At 33.5% G+C, this 21,604-nt stretch overlaps 1 protein-coding gene across 1 annotated transcript; it reads left to right on the forward strand.

Annotated features, from left to right (window-relative positions):
• The first annotated feature begins 1,007 nt into the window (after positions 1 to 1,007).
• LOC129941603 (probable 2-oxoglutarate dehydrogenase E1 component DHKTD1 homolog, mitochondrial) lies at positions 1,008 to 19,316 on the forward strand. Its single transcript, XM_056050275.1, has 13 exons — positions 1,008 to 1,214; positions 7,265 to 7,397; positions 7,460 to 7,667; positions 7,798 to 8,017; positions 8,139 to 8,300; positions 8,416 to 8,489; positions 8,714 to 9,207; positions 9,260 to 9,527; positions 9,636 to 10,053; positions 10,140 to 10,463; positions 10,534 to 10,722; positions 18,685 to 18,770; positions 18,934 to 19,316. Exons 1-13 carry the CDS (start codon positions 1,094 to 1,096, stop codon positions 19,036 to 19,038), a joined length of 2,802 nt encoding a protein of 933 aa, XP_055906250.1. The 5' UTR covers positions 1,008 to 1,093; the 3' UTR covers positions 19,039 to 19,316.
• The last annotated feature ends 2,288 nt before the right edge of the window (positions 19,317 to 21,604 follow it).

Below are 21,604 nucleotides of genomic sequence, written 5' to 3' on the forward strand. Positions count from 1 at the left end.
CTTAAAAAATTGGTCAGGTTCGGGTAATGAAAGTAGCACTGACGAAGGTTTCACTTTTCAATCGAAATATACGCCGCGTCAAACCCTTACAAAGCTGCAAAAAAAGAACTGGTAGAATATGTGAACAAATGATCTTTTCTCGCATACGGCTTATCAAACGATTCTTTCAAGAAATTTGTGTATGTCTTTATTAAGGCTAACAAAATTAGCTGCCCACCAACTTGGAAAATTTAAAAAAAAAAAGCAGGAGACGATTGGCTTTACGGATTTTAAAACAAAATTCTGAACTCTCGCTACATTAGGCGGAATGGAGTCGTTTTTATGAATACGATCATGAGATAAAACTGCAATTGTCAAATGTTCCCCGCGTAAAGTAAAGTAAAGTGCCCATGTTCGTGGCACTTTTGACAAAATGACTTTTTTTTAAACAAATTGTTGCAGTTGTTATATACTTTGTATCTGTGAGTCTTATCTAGAATAGTCAATGCATCTTAAAAATAAAAAAGTATTGGAATTCGTATATAATCTTCGGAAAAACAGACTTTTAAAAATTAAGTGTCAAATGTTGCCCCTACATATATAAATTTATTTTTTTGAAAACTATTAAATGTTTGGAAAATATTATTTAGGATATGTGTCTTATTTGTTTAAATACATTATCAATTTCAGTTAGTTACAGGTACTTAAAATTTATAAAATCATAGCTCAAATATTCACTGCATAGATAAGTTACAAAATATTTATTAAAGCAATTATATAGATATTATTAAAATGCAATATTTAATTTTGGTGGTGTCGGCAACTCGGGTTGCGATTGCATTAATGATTTCTTGTTTGTTGTTGTTGCAAACAAATGTATATCAATAAGATAACAGAGAGAGGGAGAGTCAGAGTAGTTCTCTATTCAAAAATAAAAATATTGACCGAATACTAAAAAGATTTAATTTTTCCATTCAATTTTTAGTATTTTTTGTGAAGTGATAGTGATTGGCACTGTTCCGCGTAGTCGTCGTGTGGATTCACTATATTGAGCCCGGCTGTACAGAAATATACTTTCGTTTTTAACATTTATAAACATCAAAACACACCGAGAATGTTTAAGTTCGGCCTTATCAAAAATGTCAGTTCTCAAAAAGGAGGCTTGTCGTTTGCTAAATATCACACAGTAAAAGGAATTTACGGATATAAACCAAAACCCAAAAAGGTTTTCAAAGGTACTGAAACCAAAACTTAAGGTCACAAATTAGAATATTATCACCTCACATGTCCATTTTAAAGATATTCCTTATCTGAGCAAGTGAAGTATGGAGGATTAGTTTAGTTTGCATCCATGGAATTGTTTTCTTCTGTGATTATTTTACCTTCAAATTAAGATAACATTCATTTTTTGATACCGCTTATCTGAATTAATATCTGAAAATTTGAATTAAATTCTTAAAATACAATAAATTCTAAATGGAGTTAACCCAAGGCAATTAGGTGTATTATCATCTGTTATCAGTATCTATGGGTATAGGTACCTAGTTGTTTATTTATTCAATGCAAGATCGGTTTTTAAAGTATTTTAGTTTATGAAGTACGTACGATGTGTGTTAAACATTTATGTGTAGATCGCTGTACTTTAAGTTTTATAGATATGATTAAACAAACATATTATAGTGAATAAATTGATAAAAATGGACAAGCATATCTTCGAGAAAGTGTCAAAGCATATTTATGATATCCCATGTATTGGAGTTTCTTTCTTTTGATGTTATATTAATTTAAAACAAATAATACAATTTTTTTATTAAACGAATTATAAGTTATTTCACTATATTGTAACAAAATTGTATATCATACAAAATTTATCACCTGAGTTTTTCACTAGTAAACCCTCCATCATGATTGGCTGTTAATTTTTTAAGAGATGTAAAACACATTCATTGATAACTCGTTAAAGTTAAAGTTAAAACAATAAAAAAGTTTTTTTTTTTAAGAATTAACTTGTCTTACATTCGAATTTCACCTTTTGGAAAACCAGCTGTGCTACAGAGTACGTTCCTTGATTTTTTATCTTTGAATTTTGACTGCTCAGCCGGTCCCGATAGTATTCCAACGATAGTATTAAAGAAGTGTTGTAATTTAGCTGAGCCCCTTATTAGTACATGGAAAAATTCATTTCACAAATCGAACTTCAAGAAAGGTAAAAAGACGGATATAGCAAACCACAGACTTTTGCATTTCTAAATTGTTTGAACAAGTTGTTTGTGAAAGTGTAGCCTTTTCGAGTAAGAATTTGCGATTAGCAACATGGTTTTGATATTTCTAAGGCTTTGACTAAGTGAGCCACAGAATTATTTTATTTATACTTAAAGTTCTTGGTTTTCCACTACTTTTCTTAGCTTGAATCAAATCATACCTTTAAAACAAATCTTATCAGTTAAAATTTAAAATTTGTCATTCAAAACCTTAAGTTGCTCAATCTGGTGTTCCCCAGGGAAGCCATTTTGGCCCTTTTCTGTTCATCAACAGTCAACGTATAATTTACATTAATTTTACTGTCAATAAGGCAATTTCTGTGCTTGGATTTTAATGATCCCTATGTTACTCTTTCTTTTTTCATATCACGTTTTTAAAATATGCCTCTTGAAAACATATTAAAGACAACTTAAAACAATGTTTTAAAAGCTAGGGTTAAACTAAACATAGTTCTTAACAATATTTCTATGTCTTCTAGATACAGTTTAAAACATTTTAGTATCTTATTAAGTTTCTTAAACATTTCATTAGTTAAGTCTTTCTTTGACTTTATATGAAGTTATGAAAAATCTTGAAGCCGAAGCTGAAGCGTGTTTGTGATTCAGCCAATTTTGTTTCGCTTTTAAGAAAAACGTCTTGAAATTAGTTCAAAGTATTGATTTTGAAATCGGATCCTTAATTTAAACGACTTAAAAACTCAACAGTTTTAAAACTATCCGTTTTCAACGCATTTTTTTCAAGCTTAAACGACGGATTCTTACTTTTTTCAACCTGTTTTTCCTTTTTCAGAGTTGGTTTTGAATTAAAGCCATAGGAAAAGTGCAATTTATAGCCAGGAACAAAACCTTGTCGTGTAGCACCTGTTTGCATTTACTTTTATAGAGGTTTGTCCATTTTGCGGTGTCAAAAGTAAACGTAAATAAAACACTTACACAATATTTTTTTCATAATATTTCTTTTTTAATATAAAATTTGAACGTTTAAATTATGGGTGAAACTCTTCATCATTTAAATGATTGATTCTTTTGAGGTAATTGCCCATCGACCACTTTTTGACACATATTGAGCGGTATCTCAGCCATAACTTGACGAATGTTGTTTTTTAAGTTCTTAAGAATTAAAGATTTATTTGCATAGACACGGTCTTTCGCGTAGCTCTACAAAAAAAAAGTCCAGTGCTGTCAATTCGCATGAACCTGGGGCCAGTTGATCCATGACGAGAAATTACGCTACCAGAAAATGTCTTTTGTAATAAAGCGTAATAAAGCCATATTCGCTCGAGTTGTGTGGCACCGTCTTATTGCAACCACATATTCTTCAAGTCGTATTATTCAATATCAAGCAAATAATAGTAATTTATCATAAGTTAGTAAGGTCCAATCACACCTCCTGACCAAAGAGCGCACCAAACAGTTGATGATAATGTGCGGTAAAACAGTCTTAATTCTTGAAAACGGCGAGGAATCGACACATTCGGTTGTTGGGCAACACTTTTACTTAAATCCCTATACTTTTTAAACCGTAAAATGGATAACCCATTATTTATTTAATTCATTTTTCGAAAAAAAACAACGCTTCTTCTTTTGGATTTGTTTAGTTTAAATGAAGACATAATTCACGACGGATATATTTATATGAGACATTAGGCTTGTGTTTTGGGACCGCGATCCGCTGAAGACCTGGTTTATATTTGAAAGCTGATGCAATTGAATATTTTTCCAAATAATTTTCAACAAAATCGTAAAAAATTTAGCGAAATTAAACCAGTGTCCTTTTTCACTCAACACTTTTCGTTTTTCACTCTGCAATTTAAAAAAATAAAATTCTTCAAAGTAATAGAATGCCCTGAATTAATTATTAATAAAAAAAAGATTCTTTGTTGCCTTTATCTGAAAAATGTTTTCTATTTCGTTAAGAACCAATTTTTGTGTTTCTTAAATTAATTGTTAATAAGTCTGAAATTTGTTGTTAATTTAAATGTTGTGCAATATTTGCCACCTTAAAACTGTAAGAAAATTACAAAACTGAAACATTTATTAAAAAAAGAGGCTGGGATGCGACCCACACTGATAACTTCCCATCCCGTCTGTCGATTTGTCTTGCTTAAAAGTTTGTCTATATGTACTAGTATCAATTTTACCAAATTTGCGTACTATTTTTTGTAGATTTCATTTTTTATGAAAAAACGGACTGTTGGATTTTTATATAAAAATTATTGAATATTGAAAACAATATTTTCTGTAAAATAAATAAGTTTGAAGCCAATATCTACAATTTTGAAAGGATATTTGAGTCGAAAATCAATTTTTACCAACTTTTATAAATTTGTTTAGGTTTTTATTTTTTTTAAAAAAACTGTCAATTCGATTTTTCTCAAAATTTTACTGAATGTTGAAAACAATATTTCTTATAAGATAAAATTAGTTTGAAGCCAGTATTTCAAAGTGTTGAAAAGATATTTAAGTCGAAAATCAATTTTTACCAACTTTTATTAATTTTTTTTCGGTTTTTAATTTTTTGTAAAAAAACTATCAATTCGATTTTATTCAAAATTTTACTGAATGTTGACAACAATATTTTTTTAAAGATAAAAGTGAATCTAAGAAAATAACTCAAAGTTTTGAAAAGATATTTGAGTTGAAAATGAATTTTTACCAACTTTTATTATTTTTTTTTAGGTTTTTATTTTTTGTAAAAAAACTGTCAATTCAATTTTTTTCAAAATTTTATCGAAGGTTGAAAACAATATTTGTTATAAGATTAAATAAGTTTTAAGCCCAAATTTCAAGTTTTTGAAAAGATATTTGAATCGATATTGTTTTTTTTAGATTTTTATTTTTTATAAAAAAAACTGTCAATTCGATTTTTCTCAAAATTTTATCAAATTTCAAAAACATTGTTCTCCGTTGCTCAAAATTGTTTTGGAGATGAAATTATATTTTAGTCGTTAAATTTTGGAGGTGAACAATTTTTTTTTTCAGTTTTTTTGATTTATAAAAAAAACCGTTAGAAAGATTTTTTTCAAAAAATATACTTCTTTGAGATCACGTTACAGTTTATTATATAAAATTTAATTCAGGTCTCTAACGTTTTTGGTTCGTAAGATATTTAGGGTTAACCAAAATTTTTACCTTTTTTTTAAACTGCTATGGTAAAAAAACCACCCACGCAATTTTCTTGAGAGCCCTTTCTGCATCTTTCTGCTTTATTATCTGTATAACAAAATTTATTTGGAGTCGATATCTCTTCTGGTTCTTGAGCTATGGACAACGAAAAAAACGTCGCGAACGTACGTACACACGCACGCACAGACATCTTTCTAAAAATCTTTTAGTTCGACTCTATTGACCTTGAAACGTCGAGAAATGTCAAAATTTTCAATTTGACAAATCGGACCCATTACAATAACTTCCTATGGGAAGTTAAAAAAGCCTTCATACAAAAAATGATTTTGAAACAGAAATTGACTTGAACGAAATCGTCAACTTCCTTCCAACTTTCGTTATAACCTTTTTTTAACATTCACAACGAAAAATGAACTTCGTTTTTAATACAACTCTTTCTTAATTAGTATCTTATCTTCAGACATCTCTTGCTGACCTTGAAACCAAAGTTGAGATAATGAAATTTCACTGTGCCCTGACTAGATCCCATCTAGATTTCTCAAAAAGAGTTAACATTCCTTGATAAATCTAACTTCTATCTGTTCCAACTCTTGTTTTTTCAAGGTACTAAACCAATATTTTTAAAAAAATTCTTTGAATTACTTTCCCAATTATTATTGGAAAATTGTTTAAATTTTCTGAATTCCTAAGCTTTTAGATAGCGTATGTTATGACTCTCGCTTTCATTGCAAATCTATTATTTCCGCATCTCAGTACAGTTTTAAAGGCAGCGCTTAGGCAGTATTTGGATTTAAGTTCCATATCCATTCAATGGATAGAATTTTATCTTGAGTACCATATTGTTGATTAACTTTCAGAAATCTGGTTTGTGAACCAATTCACCATAATTCCGGTGTACCTCAAGACTGAAATCGGGGTTTCCTTCTATTTGATACTCGCCATTCAAAATGTTACCATATAAACGGAGTTGGTTTTAAGGTTTCTGATAAAAATTAGGGTGATACCCGACTCTATGCAAATATCTCTGAATTATTTGAAATATTTGTAACCGAAAGCTTGAGAACCATTACACATCTAAGAATTTTCGGTAGCTTAAAACCCCCAGTTTTTGGTCCCTAACTTCACATTTTTTTGACAAATAGGTTGGCCACATGGTGTTAGTCTATTGACTTTTTCTGCAAATGTTTAATTTGGAAGTTAAACTTTCTCTCCTTGACAATATTTTGAAAAAGGCTGATTTGAGCTTGCGTTTCTCAAAAACAGTTTAAAGGATTTTCCAATCCTTTCGTAACTATTATTCTATAGATACACAATTTGAAACGTAACTTGAAAAAAACGCTGCTAACAAACATAGAAAAGATCAGAGAATAAATTTAGGATTAAATCTAAAATAACAATCCTATAATTCAGGTCAATAGTATGTTCAGTTCTTATGAGATTTAAAAATTGTCACTCTACTAGAGCTTTGTTTGAAATTAATAGATAAGTTTCAACGAATTCTAAATATTTTCATCATGTGTAAAAACAATAACATATTTTAAAGGACCAGATTCAAAAGAAACTGATAAATTAAATTCCATGTATCAATCCTTTTTTGAGAAGCATCTTCATTAGATCAACTTTTCTTACAAAATCAAGTCTGTTTAGTCAGTTTCTTCATCTTCAGTAATTAAATTTGTATTCACTCCACTTGCGTCTTTTTTCCAATAACTTATTTCATCAGCAAATTATTCTTGGTTTGTTTAGCAATCAACAAAACACTTGTTTCTTCCATAAACAAAACATTAACTAAGTATAAAGTATCTATAACTTAGAAGAAATTAAATTAGTGTTTTAGTATATTCAGTAACAATTTATTTCAATCTCCATTCCTTTACTCTATATTCATTATACCACAGTATCAGAGGATATCCTTCAATCGAGGAACTCACAGCCGAACGTCTTCCGTTGGGTAGAAGCTTACAGGAAACATGGACACAAATTGGCATCAATAAATCCTGTGGCATTCCAACCGACTTCAAACTCAACAAGGTAATTCTAATATCTTCTAAGAGTTAGTTGTACCAAAATAATCACCCTTAGCCCTTTTTAAGTTCAATGGATGAACTAACACCGGAGTACTATGGACTTACCTCCGACGACAGAATAACACCTCGGGGAATATTGAATCTTTCAGCTTCAACCTCAGCATCAGCAGTCGGTAACAGTAACGGTGACACTACAACCGTGGGAGAGCTTCAAAAAATCCTTAACGATATTTATTGCAACTCGGGAGCTAGCGCTGAGTTTGCTTACATCGAGGTATGTGATATGGTCGTCTTGTGGTCCTGGCCATGAGTCCTTAAAACTTGAATCACTGTTTTTTCATGCTCCTCCTTCTGTTTGCTGAATGAATTATATCTTCTTCCTTCGTTTGTGTGTATTTTTTTAGAACCAGGAAGAACGCGAATGGCTTGCGGAGAATTTCGAAAAACTAAGAACACAAAGTGTCAGCACGGAGGGGCGGAGGAAAATTGCAGAACTCCTTATCAAATCTCAGGCATGGGACAATTTTCTGGCAACAAAGTTTCCCACCGTCAAACGGTATGGCGGCGAAGGTGCCGAAAGCCTTTTGGCCTTCTTTTGGCAGTTATTTGCAAGTGGTGTTGAAGGTGAGTGTGCGATGCCGCTGCCGATGCCGGCCCACAAGATTTATATTTTTTGGTTGTTTTCTCATCTCGTTGTTAATAAAATTTCACATCCACATCCGCATCCGTTTCCGCCTCACATCAGAGGAGTTGCAACACATTGTTGTGGCGATGCCACATCGTGGTCGGGGAAATTTGCTGACAACAATGTTGAATCTAAGACCGGCAAAAGTTTTTCGAAAGTTCAAAGGCGAGTCAGAGTTTGCTGATGGTGTGAATGCAATGAGCGACGTTGTTAGTCACTTTCGTAAGTAGTTTTCAAAAGAGTTTATGCTTGAAAACAAAGAAAAGTTTTCTTAATTTTCAATTATTTTATTGCTTTGTTTTTGGTATTCTCGCATAAATTTTGCTACTAACTGAAGATGCTGCCGAAGAGTTGGATATTGGTGGGAAGAAAATTCGTGTGAGCGTCTTAAGAAATCCATCGCACTTAGAGGTTTGTACTTTTGAAGTTTCGAAATTATTATTTAATGATGGGATTTAAACAATTTTTGAACAGGTTTTCAAATAAAAATGCCTCACAAGAACTTTTGACACACACTTCTCTAATTTTATTTTGAATAAATGATATACTCAAGATGTCTAAAAACTAGGCGTCTAGCCTCAATTCTTCCTTCGTTAACTCAAGCTAAAATACTTTCTATTCGTGTCTTCTTTCAGGCTGCCAACCCCGTCTCAATGGGTAAAACCCGATCCAAGCAACAAACATTGGGCGATGGAGACTTTGATACCGAATCCCATAAGCCATTTTCCACATCCGTCCTTAATGTGATTCTCCATGGAGATGCAGCCTTCCCCGGTCAAGGAGTCAACCAAGAATGCCTTAACATGGCCTATGTGCCACACTTCGAAGTTGGTGGAACTATTCACATGGTTGTCAACAATCAAGTCGGTTTCACCACTCCCGCCGATAAAGGACGTTCCACTGACTACGCAACCGACTTGGCCAAAACCATCCAGGCCCCAGTGTTTCACGTTAACGGCGATAACCCCGAACAAGTTGCTATTGTCACCCAACTGGCCTTCAACTACCAGCGAAAGTTCCGCAAAGACGTGTTCGTCGACATGAATTGCTTCCGCCGTTGGGGACACAACGAGCTCGACGATCCCACCTTCACCAATCCGGCTCTGTATTCGGTCATTCACAATCGCAAGTACGAAATTTACATGGTACTCCGATAACACATAAAACTCCCATGCACACAGATCTGTTCCAGATACCTATGCAGAGGAGTTGGCCATTGCCGAGATTCTAAGCTCTAACGAGGCCAATGAAGTGCGTAGTAATTTTATGAACTACCTTACCGAAGAACTGACCAATGTCGATGCCTACCAACCCGAACCGACATACTTCCAAAGGCAGTGGAGTGGATTGCAATCGGCACCCAATGCCATAACCTACTGGGACACTGGCCTGGATTATTCGATGCTGCTTTATGTTGGCACCCAAAGTGTCCAATATCCACCCGGCTTTGTAGGTTTTTCTATGCTATCTATGTTATAATATTGTAAAATACAATTCCCTGGTAATCCCATAAATCGATACAATTCTCTAAAACTCTCGTTACTCTTATCTATATAGAACATCCACCCACATTTACTGAAGACCCATGTCGAAGGGAGGCTGAGGAAATTAAATTCTGGCCAAAAAATTGATTGGGCCACTGCCGAAGCTCTTGCCATTGGAAGCCTCATGCACCAGGGACACAATGTTCGGCTAAGTGGTGAGGATGTTGGTCGGGGAACGTTCTCGCATCGTCATGTTATGCTGGTCGACCAGAAAACCAACGAGATGTACCTTCCCCTCAATGGCATGAACCAAGGCAGCGGAGGAAAGCTGGAAGTGGCTCATAGTATCCTTTCGGAAGAAGCAGTTCTAGGTTTCGAGTATGGCATGGCCATCGATAACCCGAATAATTTGATCATATGGGAGGCCCAGTTTGGGGATTTTGCCAATGGCGCCCAAATCATTTTCGATAACTTCATATTTACAGGCGAGAGTAAGTCGATATAGAGATAATTGTATAATTCATTCATGGTATAACCTTTGCTCTTTTGTCATCATCGTATCGTTACGACTCCACAGCCAAGTGGATGGACTCGAATGGTCTGGTCGTTCTTTTGCCACATGGCTACGATGGAGCTGCGTCCGAACATAGCAGTTGCCGGATAGAGCGATTCTTGCAACTGACCGATTCCAAAGAGACCAGTCCGGATGGTGATGATGTGAATGTGCACATTGCCAACCCCACAACACCGGCCCAGTACTTCCACTTGCTAAGGCGACAAATGGTGAGGAATTTCCGAAAGCCACTCATAGTCGTGGCACCGAAAACGCTCCTGCGTCTATCGGCTGCCACCTCGGTGCAAGCCGATTTTCAACCGGGAACTTATTTCAAAAATGTTTTAGGTGAGAATAAATGGGCCGAAAAGGATTTTGTTACAATTATTGTGATGACTTAATGTGATTGTTTTTTAAGGGGATGACAACGTTGATCCGACTAAGGTCAATAGGGTAATTTTGTGCTCCGGCAGACATTACTACACCCTAAACGATGAACGGGTGGCGAAGAAGATTGAGAATACTGCCATTTTGAGACTGGAGACATTGTGTCCGTTTCCGTTGCATGAAATCCAACAGGAGTTGGCCAAGTACAAAAATGTCAAATGTAAGTTATAAAATTATCTTTATGGGTATGGGACTTATATATCCAGAGGTCTTGTAGAAGTATATATTTTACTTAAGTGTGAAAAAGTAATTGTATTTGAAAATGTAATTGGGTAATTGGAGACATGGAAATTTTATTAAACACTCTGGACATATGACAGCATTTATGAACCTAAAACTTTAATGAACGAAAAATTATATTAGTGGCAGAATAGTTTTCAATACGAAGAATGACGTTCTTGATTTTTAATTGGATTTTAGGTAAATCCACATAAAATGTCTTGAAAGCAAAGATTTATTGATTTTTATTTTCATTTCATTCACAATAATGCTGTTAGTTTTTGTTAAGAGTTTTGGAAAAATAAGTATAGACAGTTTCTTGTAAATACAATATTTAAGGTTCAATTATACTTCTTGATTGATTTAACTTTTTGAATATCTAAACAGAAATAAGTTTCATGTTTTGTAAGGGCACCAATACGAAGTTATCAGTATGGGCCGCATATCCCGGCCTCTTTTGTAAATATTGTTCAGATAAATTTGGAACAAAAGATCTTGATTTAAATTTTCCGCTGGGACTTTCGTTAAATATTATGTAAGTTTATTTAATGATTGTACCGATTTTTGTAATATGTATTCTCGAAATGGACTTTTAAATACCTAAATTCACATTTACAGAAATAAAATAAATTCCACCCCAAAACCAAACTTGATATTCAAACGATTTAAAAATTACTCAAATGCCAACATTTTTGATGTAAATGTTGGCCAAATGTTTTTTTCGATTTTGAGTTGGTGCATTATGATACATTATACACTTAGGGTGTTATCTTATGAAATTTTAAACGATAAAACCGAATGCCATATTTTAATGAAAACGTAATAAAAAAATGATGTCAAATCGCATGATCTTGATGGCCAGTTGATATCACCACGACGAGTAATTACGCGGCCATATTCACTCGAGTTGTGTGGCATGTGGCACAGTCTTGTTGAAACAACATATTTTCCAAGTCGTATGCTTCAATAGCAGGCAAACAAGTCGGTTATCATATGACCATTACTCACCGAATTGACGGTAACAGTCATTCCCTCTCTGTTTTCAAAGAAGTAAGGTTCAATTACAACTCCGAACCAAAGAGAGCACCAAACAGTGACTTTATCTTGATGTAATGGCCCCTCTTCAATTACTTTAGGATTCTAAGAACCCCAAATACGACAATTCTGTTTGGTAACATACCCAACGAGTAAGAAATGTGCTTCGTCGCTGAAGAAAATTTTGTTCGAAAAATCATTGTCCTCCACCTGTTGTTTAAGGTCCCATCTACGTCGTTGTCAGCTTTCTTTAGCTGTTGTGTGAGTTGGACTTTACAAAGATATAAGTGTAGCTCCAAACGCCATAATGTGCCGTAAGACAGTCCTAATTCCTGAGAACGACGAGGAATCGACAAATTCGTGTCTTCGGTAACACTTTCACTTACAGCAGCAATATATTCAGTTTTACGAGCGAAACGATGAATGACAAGCCTTACAATATCTGTTATCAATCCAGTCCTTTCAAATTTCGTTCACAATTTTGCCGATTGCTTTCGAAGTTGGACGACCAGTAGCCATAATATCCTCTTAATGTGGCAGAATCACCATTTTTGTAGTAGGTTTTACCAATTTGTATGCGTTATGCGATAACTAAGCGAACAATTTTCGTATGTGATTTTCAAGTGAAAAAAATTGGTTTAACAGCTTAGTTTGACAGTTGTCGAATTCCAGCCCTATACTTTTGAAACCGCATAATGGATAACCCGTTATTTCATTATTTATTTGTATTAGCAGAATTTTTAGTAATTTAATAATATTCACCAACAAAGTGTTTGTCTATCAAAAACAACTAGAATCTTTATAATAATCTTAAAGGTTTTTAAAAAAATTAGAATTTGGAAATAATTATTCAATGCTTTATATTATTTTCATAAGATCTTTTTTTAATGGAAGAGCAGATATTCAGATTCTTAAGACGAAATGTTGAATAAAAGGTATGAATTTGATACTCTTATAAAAGTAACAAATGATGAAACTGGAGGGATTTACTTCTTAGATGCTCCTGGTGGTAGGAAAAACTTTTTGATTTCAATAATATTAGCAACGATTCGCTCACAAAATAAAATTGCACTTGTACTCGCTTCGTCGGGAATCGAAGCAATTTTGCTTGAAGGTGGTCGTACAGCCCATTCAGCTGTAAAATTGTCATTAAATATGCAAAGCAATGAAACTCCAACCTGCAACATTTCGAAGAACTCTGCTATGGCAAAGGTTTTGCAGCAATGTAAATTCACTGTTGGGGATGAATGTACGATTTATTAGCAGGAGATTTTCGTCAAACATTGCCAGTCAAGATCAACGATAGCTGATGAAATTAATGCATGTCTAAAGTCCTCCAATTTGTGGAAACGTGTCAAAGTGCAAGAATATGCGTGTCGAGTTGCAAAGTGACCAATCTACAATAAATAATTGAAACCATTGACATTGGTAATGGCAAATTTTCTATAGACATGATGACTGGCTGCTTATCTTTCCTCAAAGTTTTTGTCAGTTAACGCAATCAAAAGACGAACTTATTCAAAGGCATTTCCAGATGTTTCTCAAAATTACAGAAACCATGATTCGTTGAGCGAACGAGCTATGTACATATATTGGCTGCAAAAAACATTGATGTAAATGAATTGAATATCAAAATTCAAGAACAAATTACAGCCGAACCTAGGATATATAAATCAGTTGATTCGGTAAATAACCAAGATGATGTAGTCAATTTTTAAACTCGCTAGATTTGCCAGGATTGCCACCTCACAGTCTTCACTTAGAGGTTGGATCAATAGAGTTATAGTGTTGCGAAATATCCCGCGAACCAACCGTGTATTTGCAACGGTACACGGTTAGCAATAAAAAAAACTACTAAACAACGTTATAGAAGCAACTATATTCAAAGGAAAGTATAAACTAGAAGATGTTCTTATACCGCGCATCCCAATGATTGGGAGTGATGACCATAAACAAGTCCCAGGGATAATCATTAAGTGTCTGTGGTATTAATCTAGAAAACCATGTTTCTCACATGGTCAATTGTATGTTCCCGTGTTGGATCATCAGATTTGTTTGTCTATGCGCCAAGTAATCAAACAAAAAACATCGTATATCACAAAGAACGATAATGATAGTAAAACTGATTTGTTTAAATAATAATGATTGACATGATTAACAATAAAGTGATAAATTACTTTTAAATCGTTATATATATTTCATTTAATTATCTGTTACCATAAGGCCACCAAGGTGACGGTTCTGTTCAGGAGAATATATACAAAATACGTAGGAACAAAAACTGCCACCTTAAAAATCTTTATGACAGGTCTGTCTGGTCTGCTAGTTTATTATAAAAGCTTTGATTCTCTTAAGAACTGAAGTGATAAGAGATTCTGCACGTGTATTTTGTGAGTGTCACATAATAGTTGTTTCCCAACTTATATGTTTACTTTACCAAAATGCACCTATTTCCTTAAACGCAATAAACAAACATTCTTTTTTCTCCAATTTTTAAGTTTTTTTGACTGCTTTTAACACAAAACAGTTTTTTTTTTAAATATGTCTTCTTGCATCAACTCCAATCTACGAGTTAGACGGTTATAGACTCCCTAAAATTTCGTCAGAAGAAAATTCTTAATATTAAATTCTGTTTTAGTTTTCAGGAAAAATATCAAATTTTGTTGGCAAACTTAATCATTTTCTGCCTTTTTGCAACAATATTTTTGTAGGGAACAAAAACAGAATACGTTATTTTGGGAAAACAAACTACGTTCTAACACAATTTATATATCCGGATGACATGGACCAAAACCTCCTCTTAGCTATTGTATTTTAGCTCTGAAGTAGAGCTTGAGTATAACTCCCATATCTGGGCTGGTGCTCCTGCAACTTACTTAAGCCTCTTGGACAGTATTGAACGTAGAGCATTTAGACTGATTGGTGATATTACCATCATAAGATCATTTACGTCACTTGAACATCGTCGAAATGTTTCTTGTCTCACCCTCTTTTACCGTTATTTTAATGGTTTATGCTCTAGAGAAATAGCCAGCTGCATTCCTCCCCTTAAACAGTTCAACCGTAATACTCGCGCTTCTAGGAATGCTCATCAATATATACTCGAGCCCAACTTCGGTCGTACTGTCAAGTACAGAGATTCGTTCGCCGTACTATGCGAATGTGGAATGCCTTGCCACACTCTGTCTTTCCCAGCTATTGCAATATTCAGGAATTCAAAACCAATGTGCACCGACATCTCCTTTCAAACCCTCTCTCCCTTTCCTAGTGCTCACACTGTGTCTACATAATAAGGGTAATATATCCCTTTGAGTGTGCGCTTATTATAAAAAAAAAGCATATTTAGAAAACTGTTGAAATCTTGTAATGGTTTCATGTGTAGTCGTCAAATTAAAAAGTTAGACCATACCGTGCTAGACAACAGTGTTAACAGAATATTAAAGAACATTATAAGCGGTACCCAAACACTTGTCTTTGGGTACTTAAATGTGTGAAACCATCACCCTCCCCTTGATAAAATGGCTGGATGCGGCCCTGACTGAGCAAACAACTCTAAGCACTCAAAAGATACCTTTGTTGTCATAACAAATTAAAGGAAAAGTTCTGAATTTCATTTTTACTCGAAATGAAATCAAAACCTGAAATTGTGAACGAAATCAACAAGTTAGAATTACATTTAGAATTCGTATTGACTTGATTTGAAGAAGTCAAATCAATCTATTGAAATTTGAACCATTAAACAAAATTAATCCTTAGTAATAAATGTTGTTTTACCCGTGGCGTGATGTGTTTTTAACGGTATTGCCTCTTGCAAATATTTACAAATTCTCCAAGAGTAATTCTTCATTTGGATGCGACATATAAAAAACTGTAGGTCAACTTTGTCCCCGACATTCCACGCACAAAGAAATCATTGAGAGTTGTAAGTCATTAGGCCGTGTGAGTCATTCTAACTAAGTTAAAAGTAGATTTTAGCATAAGGATTTGGTACCAAGCGAACATAAACAGTTAATTTATGAATTTTTCATACATCACAAATAAATATTTTTATCATATTTTATTATTAATTTAGTTAATGAATGTGAAGCAACTTTATCATTTTTTTAAAATTTCATTACTCAAAATTGTGAATTTTTAAAGAAATTTAAATGAAAATTGTGAGTTTATGTATAAGGCCAAATCGTTGCCCAAGAATTGCTTGGTCATGAACGCCAAATTTGTTGTTCTGAGAAAAACGATTTGAAAGTTCAGGACATCATAAACGAAAATCTAGTCGATGGGCTTTTTTATTTTAGAACATTCTGTAATAATCTTTATAAAAAGCTGCAATCAGTTATAGTTTTTAAGTTACAACAATTTTAAGCTAATATGAGTTTGTCGTAAATGCCACCAAATTCACCATTTGCTTTTAGTCCATACACGTACGACAAAGAGAGTCAACGTTCCACATCCCAATATTCAATAGAAAATTTGCTCTTTTACAAAATGAAGAGATTTGGTAATAAAAATGCAATGATTTTATGATTGAAAATTTATTTATTTATAAACAAATCAACAAAAAAAATTATTAGGAAATAAATTAATATTAATTTGAATTACTTAAAAAAAAAAATAAAAATTAAATGAGGCAATCAAAATAAAAATAATTATAAATCAAAAAGCCATTCTATGAAAATCACATTTATTATTATAAAATCTCAAATTAATATCTAAAATCATAAAAAAATATAAAATATAAAATATTTAAAATTAAATCAAAGCAAGTGAATTTATAAGACTTCTAAGGTCTGCAATTTTTTCTTTCAGCAATTTTTTGATATTTGCACTTGATGTTGTATTAAAAATAAGTTTTTTGGAGTTGGAAATGCATATTAAGTGCCCCTTTTAAAAATGTAAGCTTCTACAAAGTAAAGCTTCAAAGCGCTTGCTTCAAAATTTAGTGTTAAAATTTCATGTTTACAATATTTCAAAATTTGTATTTTGCGACCACCCTTGGAGGAAAATGCCGTGAAATCTTTGTTTATTTTTGAATTAATTTTTTTCTCTTAAAATTGAAGTTTGGCTAAATATTTTAATTTTTTGAGATATTTTTCAATGGAATGAACACAATCTGCTTCTTGAATTAGTGAATGATCAGGTTTCGAAAATGTTTGAATTATAAATTTTACTAATGTTAATTTGTTAAGTTAAATCATTAAAGCTGTCGAAATCACTTTATTCTGTTTTGGGGAACGCATGAGAAACTCCAAAGAGTTATTATTTCAATGAAAGGATTATCAGAAATAATTTGATTCAATATTTTTAACATCGGTGCATCATTTTGACTTTGCCTTTCATTCCAAATAGCAAAATATGTTAGTTTGGATATTTGTGGCAGAAAAAGAGTAGCATTTATGTTGAAAACATCAAGGTTTTTCTTTTATATTGAAAAAAGATGAGGATTCCTTTTGGAAGACAAAAACACTTTGTAAATCAAAACACACTTTTGCGTGTTTTGAATCAATGTTTTGTCTATCTAGGTCCTTATTTCTTTCATTGCTGCTTTTTCAAACTTTGGTTCCCTCCGTTGTTGGATTATTTTTATATTTAAAAACCAAACTGGTCTCTTTTTGGTCTTTAAAAAGATATGTTGAACTTTTAATTGAATTCCCTTCTGTAAATATATTAATTTACATGGTTTTCCAAAATGTCTGTATACATTTTTTAAACATTTGATGAATGTTCAGATTTCCATCAATATATTTCTGGTAGAAGAAGCACTGTATTAATGGAAATCATTGGTTGGAAAACTTAAAATATGATATGATACTTTCTCTAGAAGTTACTTTCTTAACATTTTTCCCTGTTTTAATGGCAACCATTTTCGTTCAGATGATCAAAAAAATAGTAAATTATTCTTTCATGGAAAAAGAAAAATCGTATGGAAATTTTGTCGTTTATCCAAAAATATTGGCGTATAAAATACGACAAAGTTCACGCTTACTAACTCAGCAATTCTGATGACAGCAATGAAAAAAACGACCAAGTTGGCGTTTCCGACAAAACAATTCCGGGCTGACGAAATGTTGATAATCAATAGTGTTAATGATTCTATATTAAGAGCATAAATTAAACAAAAAATGTTCTAATGATTTAACAACTCTACAATCCACATTGAAATGATTTGTTGCGCGTCATGTAATTCAAGCTGCTCGAAGACCCGATCTTCGAATAGATCCTTGTGCAGAATTCTTATAAGGCTTTGATTGCTAGTAGATGTTTGTGAATTCATCTATGGGTACTGACTGTTTTTCCATTGGTATGCTATCATATCATATCAGCTAAAGCTTCTTTTTAAAAAGCCCACTGTTTGGACTACACAGAACTTACTTTGGAGGAAGTCATCAATTTAATCCAACGTTGTTAATTTTTGAATCCATTTATTTCGTTTGGCGAAGATGTGTTACTGAACGGACTTCCTATCAAGCTTTCGAGTGCGTGACTTCTGTCAGTGTCAAGATAACCTATGATTTAAAATGAAAGCCTTCCTTGTGCATACTGATCACATAGAAGCACATTTTAAAAGTACCAATATAATTTTCTGAAGAGCAAAGGTTCGGAAGATCCAATAATAATACCGGTACCGTATACTTGTCATTGTTTTTGAAATAAACATTACTCGTATATCATACCTTTATCCTAGCAAAAAAGTCTTTAACTATCAAAACGTCAAACGTTCCCGCTATTTTTAATATTCCATGCTCGAAGTTATTAAATCTTAAATAAGTAAATGTAACTTTTGCAATCCTAAAATCGTATTCCAACTTCGATACAAAATTTATATATGCGAAGTTTTTATTAATACCCCAAACATGTATTTATTTGACAGCTTTAATTTGGAGTCAAGAAGAGTCACGAAATGCTGGAGCTTGGAGCTTTGTTCGCCCTCGATTTGAACACATGATTGGAAAACAGGTATCGTATAGAAAAATTGATTATCTTCATACTCATCGTATTTACATTAGGAACAAAAATAGAGCCTATCACACATTAGGCAAATATCATTTTTGCTCTTATAGATATTTTAACAAGACTTCAGCTAATCAATTTATATTATTCTCATTCTATTGAATTTCAGTTGAAATACTGCGGACGTGCTGAAGCTGCAACAACAGCAACTGGAATTGGTAAAATTCACAAACAAGAACTCGAAGATATCGTCCTGAATCCATTTAGAGCCTAAGACCTATAAAATGATGACGAGAAAAAGTAAGGTTAAGGATAAGGATGAGGACGACAACGACGAGCGACGACGACGTGTGGTTATAAAGATGTTGTATCTTAAGATTTTATACATATTATGGTGTTCTTCTAGTTTCAGTTGAGTCGAGTAAGCTTAAATTGTTGAATTTAGTTTCTTTTTTCTTCTTTCGTTTCTTTGGAGCTCAATTTTATATCAAGTAAAGAAAAGTGTGTACATATAAATAATAAAAAGGAATTTTTTCCTACTTATATATTTTATTACATTCGTTTTTCTCTTCTCTTAACAAAATGACTTATATCTTTATAAAAAAGAAAAAGAAATAAAACGTAGGAACATGAAAAGTGTTTAGACTCGACTCCAAATCCAATCCGATGAAAGTTCATTACTTAATTTAACAAAAAAAAAACCAAGCCATATTCAAGGACAACGCACACAAAATAAGGACAAAATTGCTATGTGTCTTAGAGAAAGTTTTAAAATGCGATAATAAACTTTTTTGTCGCTGATAGGCGTGAAAAAGTTTTCAGTTTTCATTAAATGAAAAAGTAGGTAATGTAGAAAATGTTAAGGAAAAACAGTTTAAGCAGAAACAAAAAAAGATTAAAATCTGATCCTTAAAAACATCGAAACTGATGTCACAAATAATTGGTTTTAAGGGAAAATTTAAAAAGGACATTATACTGAAACGTTTACAATAACTTTTTGTAATTTATGTAAATTGGTTTCTTTTGAAGGTGAGTAGATTTTTGAGAAAATTAAGCTCTAAAAATTAAAAGTGAAATAAAATAATGTATGAAAGCAAGGAGTGTTGATATAGACAAGTGCGTTTTTTGAAGGGTTTATTAAATAGAACAAGTTAAATATTTTTAACCCAACCCTAACTTCAAGAATTACGCTGAAAAGTACAGTGTATCAACTTAAAGGAATATATTAAACATTATTTAAGATAATTTCACTGCCTTAAAGGTCAAACACTTAGTGGTTTACTACATGAGCTGTGAGAGAAGAGTGTAACATTAATATTCGTAGGGAAGTTGTATGCTATCATACGTCATTTAAAGTGCTTGAATGTTACAACAATAACTTGTAAAGGGTGTTTAAATTTTAAGGGCTGATGTTGAGATCGAACAATACCTAAACGTCAAGTTCAAATCAAAATGTATATCATTCATTGATTTTATCGGTCAATTTGATAGTCCAAATGTACATACAATCAGAAATATTTGCAAAAATTTGAACAAAACGGGTCTGAAGGAGATGTGAAAACACTAGTGCATGTTCGTACCCTAAATGTACCTCTCACGGTCGTCATTGTTGAACTTTAAGCATACAGACTCGTACTTACACGCTTAAAGGTGTAATCGATTTAAGAACAAAAGCATCTTGACCATTTCAAGCATCCTTAATAGAAAGGAAATGGGAACAGTGGTGGATGATCGATTTTTGAAGAAAATCATCTTAATTGATAAGGCACATTTTCACCTTAGTATGGATTCGTCAATAAGCAGAATTGCCACATTTGGGCAAATAATAAGTCATTGTCTAAGAACCAATGCATTAACTAAGATTGACTGTTTGGGCTTGAGGTATCATCAGGACGTATTTTGCCAAAATGAAGGCTCATAGATTTTGCTGCGGGTCAAAACGTTATGGTAGCCAGTACGCGTTTTCCAAACGTCAACATCCATAAAGGAACTTAGAATTCTCCAGATCAATCTACCGTCAACCAAATTGACCATATTGCGATCGACGCCGGACACGCTTCCAGCATCATGGATGTACGAATATCCGAGGAGCTAAAATCGACTCGGACCACTACCTCGTTGTAGCCAAGGTAGCACTTCGGATTTCCAGACCCAAGACAAAACTGGGAGGTGCTGGGAGAAGGTACAATGTCGAACGGCTACAATTGCCAGAGATCGCCAAATCCTTTTCCGATCGAGTAACAAGTAACCTCTCTCGAAGTTCTCTGCCGCCAACACAATGTATGGAAAACCAGTGGCAACATTGCCAAGATGCAATCAGAGAAGCCGCCTCTGATGTGCTGGGTTTCAAACAGCCACCAACAAGGAAACCCTGGTTTGATGAGGAATGCAGCCAAACAACAGGCACACAAAGCGGCGCTGCATAAAAGGACGAGAGCCGCTCATGCGCTCTATGAGCACAAGAGGCGAGAGGAACGCCGACTGCTCAGAACAGAAGGAACAAGAGAATGCATGGGAAGCAAGCGGTCGAAGATTTTGATAGGTTCAAATTTAGGAATGAAGTTCGAAAGTTATATGAGCAGGTGAAACGAAATTCACAAGTACAAAAACTTGGAACAGAAGGCTGCAAAGACGACAATAGAAACATCATTGTGGAACTGCAGTCAATGCTGAGGATATGGAAGGAACACTTCTGCAGACTGTATAACGTCGACGACGAACCGAATTCCGATTTCACGCAGGGTGATCCATTCAACATAGACGATGAAAACCAACAAACGAAGTAAGGATTGCCATATCTAAGCTGAAGTCTAATGAAGCCGCTGGAGCGGATGACTTGA

This window comes from Eupeodes corollae, chromosome 1 (assembly GCF_945859685.1).
Source record: "Eupeodes corollae chromosome 1, idEupCoro1.1, whole genome shotgun sequence".
NCBI classification, from domain to species: domain Eukaryota; kingdom Metazoa; phylum Arthropoda; class Insecta; order Diptera; family Syrphidae; genus Eupeodes; species Eupeodes corollae.

Coding starts and splice junctions, on each gene's coding strand:
- LOC129941603 (XM_056050275.1), top strand. CDS start 1,094: ATGTTTAAGTTCGGCCTTATCAAAAATGTCAGTTCTCAAAAAGGAGGC. Junction 8,018..8,138: donor ATTTGCAAGTGGTGTTGAAG/GTGAGTGTGCGA, acceptor GCCTCACATCAG/AGGAGTTGCAACACATTGTT. Junction 10,723..18,684: donor CAAGTACAAAAATGTCAAAT/GTAAGTTATAAA, acceptor TTTATTTGACAG/CTTTAATTTGGAGTCAAGAA.